Genomic DNA, 7,599 nt, shown 5'->3' on the forward strand with positions numbered 1-7,599 from the left:
CACAGCCTGGCACCCCGGGCGGCTCGTTTCCCCCGATAACAATGCTGTAGTGTTTTTGTTTTGTTTTTTTTAAGAGTTCAAATGCCGACGAGATTTCGTGGTTGGCTCCCAACTTGCTATTCCGACGATTCCCGAGCGCCGCGCGTTTTAAAGAAACAGGAGCAGATTGGGTGGCAGGGGGGGAGAGCTGTTGTACCAAGACGCACCTGTGTTGGCAGAAGAGCCCTCATTTGCATCACCTGTAGGCCTGTAGGTGTTTTTTGGATACTTGTTCTAGAGACCTCAAGTTATCCTGGGGATCCAACTTGCACCGAGGCATGGACCCGGTTTCCCTGGAGGCGGGTGGAAAGGCCCATGCCGGTGGAAGGTGAGGCCCAGTGTGCAGCCGCCGCAGTGCCAATCACAGGTCTCTAAGCCTTAGAACCCCGTGTTCCTTCAGTTACTTGGAGGTCAAGCCCTTGTAGCAGGCCTCTGGGCCAAACTCAAGAGGACCCTAGGCTGCTTCACCTGGCACAGCTTTAGTTCAGAAACTGACTGTGGGATGTGCCCTGGGATTTGGGCAGGAGATAGGTCCAGGCGCGGATTCCAACCCTGTCAACATCAGATAAGGGGCCTTGGGTCAATTTTCTAGACTCTCATTTGTAAACGAGACAGGCTGCAGTGGTTCCCAACCTTCCTCATGCTGCGACCCTTTCATATGGTGGTGACCCCCCAACCATAACATTATTTTCGTTGCTACTTTATCTCTGTCATTTTGCTACTGTTAGGAATCAGAGGCCCCTGTGAAGGGTTGTCCGATCCCCAAAGGGATCTCAACCCACAGGTTGAAAACTGCTCATTGTTCCTAACCCTTCGGGGATGGAAAAGACCCTTAGTGTGAGCTGGAGGCCTGTGCACAGGACCCTTTGTTTCAGCAGCAGCTCATCTGTGCAGAGGAAGCAGCTGAAAGCAATCCCCACTCTGCCCTGGGGCTACACTATTTGGCTAAGAAGCTGATCAGATCTCTAAAAGATGTTGTTTTTTTCCAGCCTCAAATAGCTGATCTGCCCCCCAGAGAATTTGTCCTTCGAGGCAGTTGACCAGAATCTGACTTCAAGCAGGCTCAGGAGATAAGGCGTCATCCCCCAACCAGCCCAGAATGGTGGAACTCCTACACAGGGCTCAACATTTATAAAAACAAAACAAAACGGGACACCACCTTGCGCTACCCAGATCCACTTCACAAGCTAGGGTTCAGGCCCCATCCCTGCCCAGACAGCCCAGCCCTTAGGAATATGCACAAGCGCTTACAAATTGGTACGCCTAAGCCAAACTCACTGCCATTGAGTGGATGCTCCCTCCGAGCGACCCTAGAGGGCAGGGCAGAACTACTCCTGTGAGTTTCCAAGACTGTAACTTTGGGGTTTGTTTTGTTTTAAGACTGTAACTCTTGATGGGAGTAGAAAGGTCCATCTGCCTCCTGTGGAGCAGCTGGTGGTTTCGAACTGATGACCTTGCTGTTAGCAGTCCAACTTGTAACCCGCTACACCACCTAGGTGCCTATAGTAGCCCATTTTCCATCCAGGGCACACTCAGGCAATTCCCCAAGGGCCCACCTGCCTGTCCCCTAGGTGGGCTGCGGGAGGGATAGCAATCCACTTTCACATGCTGTCTGAAACAAGACTGTCCCTTCTCTTGGTGGTCAGTGGTTGGAAAGGACTCAGTGGCGCCCGAATCCATGTAGAGATTAGAAACTGGATTTGAGGCTCTACTGTAAAGACGGACTTCCTGTTGTTCAGGATTTAACTCTGATCCGCTAGCCTGCCCCTGTGCACCGAAGGCTTCCATTAGAAATACATCCTTGGGAATTAAAGCCATCGTTTCCCCAAACTTACCCCAAACCCAAGCTCACTGCCCTCTCATGGCTTCCTTCTGACGCATTATGCCCCTACAGGACAGGGTAGAACTGCCCCCTGTGCGTTTCTGAGACTTACTCTTTTAAGGCAGCGGTTGTCATCCTGTGGGTCTCCACCCCTTTGGGGATTGAACCATCCTTTCACAGGGGTCACCCGATTCATAACAATAGCAAAATTACAGTGAAGAAGTAGCAACAAAAATACTTTTATGGTTGTGGGGGGAGTCACCACAACATGAGGAAAGGTATGAAAGGGTCATTGGGAAGGCTGAGCACCACGGTGGGTTCAAACCTGCAGACTTTGCAGTTCACAGCCCAACACAACACAGAGGAGCGTACCTTGTAAAGTAGAAGTCGATGGGATGCAATAAGCACTTTCCAGCAACAGCCAGGCTTTCTCTCCCACCCATCCACTTCCATGTGCACGCTGTCTTTCACCCACGTAATCAGTGGCATTAATTGCCTAGGGAGAGGAACAATAATAAACAAAACAAAAACAAACCCAAAGTTGAAGTCAAAGAAAATGCTGATTGGTCTCAAAACCCAGCAAAGCAGTCAAGCTTAGATGATGGTTACTCTGCCTCTTCTCCCAGCCTAGCCTAGGGCAGTGTGTGGGTGTGAGGCAGGCACGGGAGTGCCGACATGCCCAGGTCAGAACTGATCTCCATGGAGTGGATGCCCACTCAAAGCAATGCCCTAGGACTGGGTAGAACTGCCCTCGTGGGTTTCTGAGAGTGTTACTCTTTATAGGAGTAGAAGACCCTGTCTTTCTCCTTTGGAGCTGACAGTGGTTTCAAACTGCTGACCTTCCATTTAGCAGACCAATGGGCAACCACTGCTCTACCCACCAGGGCTCTTAGAGTTGGTGGGTGGGACTGTGTGTCTTCGTATCCCAGGAGACCTAGGAGAGGTGACAGCCTTAAAGAGTCCCCTCAAGCAGTGATAGCAGTGACAGCCGCCTGGCTGGATAGGCAGCCAGCCCCACCAGTCCAGGAAGTAGCGACATGTCTTACTTGTGCGATGAAGGAGCACAGAAAGAATTGAGGGAAACCACACCTTAGGGGCACCCGGGGCAGGTAAGGAAGCAGCAGCTGTGGTCTGGGTGGACCCACTGCTAAGACTTTGAGGCGGTAGCAGAACAAGGGTAACTTCGTGGACTTGTGTGGGCTGTCCACAGATCCACGTTTCTCATATGGGACCTTGGCAGAGAAGCCTTCTTCCCCCAACCTGGGACAGAAGGGCCAGGAGAAGCCTAATCTGCCTGACTTACACGGCATTCCAATTCTGTCACCGTGTGTGTGTGTGTGTGTGTGTGTGTGTGTGTTACCTTTTCTACTACAAAAACAAACCCACCCCACACTCATTGCCACAGGGTCAATTCTGACTCATAGTGACCATATAGGACAGAGTAGAACTGCCCCTGTGGGCTTCTGAGGCTGTCACTTTACAGGAGTAGAAAGCTCCCTATTCCCCCCGTGGAGTCTGGTGGTTTCAAACTTCTGATCTTGTGGTTAGCACCTCAGCTTGTAACCACTATACCACTAGGTCTCCTCTTTTCAGCTATAAGAAGAAACAAACAAAAAGCAAGATATCTTTTGCACAGAGTTTGTGAACAAGGCCAAAAATCTACCTGCTACCCCTGCCCTGAAGGTGACTTTTTGAAAACCGTTAAAATGTTATGTAATAGTTTTTCCAGTGAATAAATGATCAGGCCAGGTGGAAACTGTCAGGGTGCTTCCAATTTCATCTGTCCTCTTAAGTGTTTGCTGAGCGGCGATACGGAGCCTGAAAAGGAGCAGGCGAGATCTCAGATAGGGTTTTGCTTGAAATTGGACCCCCTTAGAAGTCACTACACAAAATTAGACATCACTCTGTACACAGAATTACCCAGGCTGCTTGTAACCCTGAACAAACCAACAGGAATCTCACAATCTCACTGTTTTGCTATGCAGTTGTTTCTTCTTCTTCATCTTTTAACTGAAAGGGCTACTTTGAAGACCCTTTTGTTCAAAAATCCGATGAACCTTTCATAATGTGCAGGTACTGCCGTCCAGTTGATTCCAACTCATAGTAAGCTGAGTGAGTAGAAAGGCCCCATCGGGTTCTGTAAACTTTAGGGAAGTAGACTGTCTCACCTGCCGCTCCAGGAGTGACTGGTGGGTTCGAACTGCTCCTATAAAGATCAACAGCCTTGGAAACCCTTAAGGAGCAGTCCCACTGTGTCGTAAAGGGTCACTACGAGTCGAAATCCACTCAGTGGCAGTAGGTTTGGTTTGGTTTGGTTTGGTTGACTTGGGAATAAGAATTGGGTTAATTTGACATCGATGTTGTTCATGTTCTTTTGTTACTAGCCCCCCCCTTTACAAAAGACTCAGTTTATCTGATTGCTCTGTAATCCTACCAGCTGGAGATAACTGCTTGTAACTCTTGCCATCTGCCCTAGTGGTCTTTCCCCCACCCCTGTGAGATATGTATTGGATCTCACTACCATGAAGTCAATTCTGAGACACAGTGACCCTGTAGGACAGGGTAGAACTACCCTGGTGAACTCCCGGGACTATAAGATTTACAGGAGTAGGAAGCCTCGTATTTCTCCTGAAGTTACTTAAAGGCTGGGCTTTGAATCCACCTGCGGCGCTGTTAAAAAATCAGCCAGTAGGAAACTCATGGCGTGCAGTTCTGTGCTGAAACACACGGGGGTGCCACAGTCAGAGTCTACCCCAGGGCAACTGGCTTGGTTTGGAGTCTGTGAACTTTATATGATGATTCCACTCAAGTAGTGTTTGAAAAGAATGTTCACTTTCCTACTGTAGTCATCGAGGAGCCCTGGTGGATGAGTTGGGTTACTAACCACAAGGTCAGCAGTTCAGACCCACCAGCTGCTCTTCGGGAGAGGTTGTCTGTGCCCGTAGAGATGTACAGTCTTGGCAGTCCTAGGGAACAGTTCCACTCTGTCTGAAAAGGTCGCTGGGAGACAGAGGTGCCTCGGCGGTAGTGGGACACTCGTCACCAGCAAAGCTCTAGAAATCAGTATGTTTAGAATGATTCTACAAAGTCTGAATGAAGGAAAACAACAACAAAATTAAACATTGCAACTTCATATGGAAGCAGCAGTCAAGAAATCAAATGATGCTTGCCTTGGGTAACCCGCTTCTCAAGCCCTCTTTCACGTGTTACAAAGCACGGATGTTACTTTGAGGACTGAGGTGCACTTCATATTTTCACTCACCTCTTACGCATGTGGACACTAAATGAGGAAGATCAAAGAAGAACTGACGCATTTGAACTATGGTGCTGGTGACAAATATTGAATTTACTGTGGACTGCCCAAAAACCCAACAAATTTGTCTTGGAAGAGGTACAGCCAGCATGCTCCTGAGAGGTAAGGGTGATGAGCTTCGTCTCACATATTTTGGACATGTTGTCAGGAGAGACCAGACCCTGGAGAAGGACATCGTGGTTGGTAGAGGGCAGAAAAAAAGAGGAGGGTCTTCAGCAAGGTGGGCTGACACCGCAGCGGCAGCAGTGGGCTTACACAAACAACAACTGTGAGGATGCGCGGATGGGGGGCGTTTTGTCCTGCTGAACACCAGGTCACTATGAGCGGGAATCAACTTGGTGGCGTCTAACAACAACAATTAACAAACACATAAACAAATATTCTTAGAGTCAGTGTGACCTCCCCACTGGGGATGGGATGACCCCCTAAGAGCACCCCCTGGATAACAAAATGCCAAGAACCCAATCCAACCCAAACATATAAAATAGCTGCAGGTGGTGCAGAGCGCTATTGTAGGCCGTTGTTCTAAACAAAAAGGGTTCTTAGGGCTTCAGAAAAGGAGCCCTAGTGGCGCAGTGATGACGCGCTAAGCCACTAACCAAAATGTCAGCAGATGGAATATCTACCCAGAGACCTCGAGGGAGCAAAGACTTAGTTAGCGGTCTGCTACCAGAAAGATGGTTATTGTTGTTGTTGTTGTTAGGTTGAGTCAGTTTCGACTCATGGCAACTCCGTGCACAGCTGCATGAAGCACTGCGTGGTCCTGTGTCATCACAGCCGTTGCTAGACTTGAACCCCTGTTGCCGACACCGTTGCAGTCACTCCATCTTGCTGACGATCTTTCTCTCTTTCAGTGGCTCTAAGGAGCATTCTGGCTGTACTTCCTGCAGACGGGTTTGTTCATTCTGCTGGCAGCTGGTCGTCTGCTTGGTATTCTTGGGCATTACCTGGGAAACCCTACGGGACAGCTCTCCTCTGTCACATCGGCCGCTAGGAGTCAGCAGCACCCAGCAGCAGCCCCAACACGTAGGTCATCAACACAGAACAGGAAGGGTCTCTTGTTGCCTGTGTTCTGATTCACAAAAGCTTCAGAAGCAGGTGGTGAGAGGAGCTCGCCTGATGCTTGTCAGGATGAGGGCACATTGGGGAGGGGTGAATAGGTAGAGAGTGGCATGTGCAGGGAGAAGGTGACCACCCCCCAAGTGGTTCTGTATTTTAAAACTTTTCCCCAACATGGACTTTTTGGAAAACTATGAGGTTTGGGTTGACTCTGATACCCCCTCCGCTATCCCTTATTCTTCTTCAAATGGATGTACTTTCACAAGTCTGATATTCTCTTTGGCCTCATACTAAACAGTGGTATTGAAATCGTGTCTCTGTGTGTTTGGTTTGATTCAGTTGCATATGAAAATGAAAATGAATGCAATTTTTAAAAATTGACCCATAGGAGAAATGGTGCAGGAAAGAAAAAGGGGCTTATGGGAACTCTTGGTAGTTTATTTGCATTTTTTGGGATTAAATTTAAAACTGCTCTAAAAAATAAAGTTATATTTCAAAAGACTGTTGTTCTCTGTCCCCTTAAAGTCATCGTGAACCCCTCTTGTTGTATGCCCCCATAATTTGAAAACTGCCTTATCCAGATCCTCTTAGAAACAAACAACAGGGACTCCGCAGGGAAGCAGGTGGAGTACAGGACTCATTGCCTCCCTCAACTGCAGCTTCCTGTAGCGTGAGACCAGAAGCACTGGAGCTTCCTCATGCGCGACCCTTTCAGACAGTTCCTCACGTACTGGTGACCCCCCAACCATAAAATTATTTTCATTGCTACTTCATCACTGTCATTTTGCTACTGTCATGAAATGGACGACTCCTGTGAAAGGGTCGTTTGACCCCCAAGGGGGTCTCGACCCACAGGTTGAGAACCGCTGCACTAGCTGGTACCCAGCTACCATAACCGAACATTTTGATCACAGCCATGATAGATAGATCGTGATCAAAAGGGAGAACATTGTTGTACAGATATTCAAATTTTGGGGGGGTTATATATTCTTTTTTTAAAATCATTTTATTGGGGGCTCATACAACACTTCTCACAATCCATACCTACATCAGTTGTGTAAAGCACAGTTGTACATGCATTGCCCTCATCATTCGATATTCAAATTCTTAAGGATTCCAGGCTTCCTAGATCCACTGAGACTGGAGGAGCCCACGGAACGATTGCCCTGAGATAGTCTCTTCCGCTGGCCAAAACTAGCCCCTGAAATCATCTTTAGGCTAAAACACGGTTTGGCTCCATTAATCACAGTGCAGCAGAGAAGATGGGGTGGGGGGTGGGCAGCAATGGGTCAAAGTTAAAGGAGGTGAAAGGATTTGAGTAGGAACATGAAGATGGTTGATACCAAGGGAAGGATATAACCAATGC

At 48.4% G+C, this 7,599-nt stretch overlaps 1 protein-coding gene across 1 annotated transcript in view; it reads right to left on the reverse strand.

Moving 5' to 3' along the window:
- Nucleotides 1-356, reverse strand: part of CCZ1 (CCZ1 homolog, vacuolar protein trafficking and biogenesis associated) — a 20,213-nt gene extending 19,857 nt beyond the window's left edge. The window contains exon 1 of the mRNA XM_013005411.2: nucleotides 306-356. Within this exon, the coding sequence (XP_012860865.1) occupies nucleotides 306-356 (51 nt within the window). The remainder of the gene's footprint in view (nucleotides 1-305) is intronic.
- Nucleotides 357-7,599: the final 7,243 nt, after the last annotated feature.

The sequence above is a fragment of the Echinops telfairi genome, unplaced genomic scaffold (assembly GCF_000313985.2).
Source record: "Echinops telfairi isolate 266 unplaced genomic scaffold, ASM31398v2 ScPeMD7_5;HRSCAF=22, whole genome shotgun sequence".
Lineage (NCBI taxonomy): Eukaryota > Metazoa > Chordata > Mammalia > Afrosoricida > Tenrecidae > Echinops > Echinops telfairi.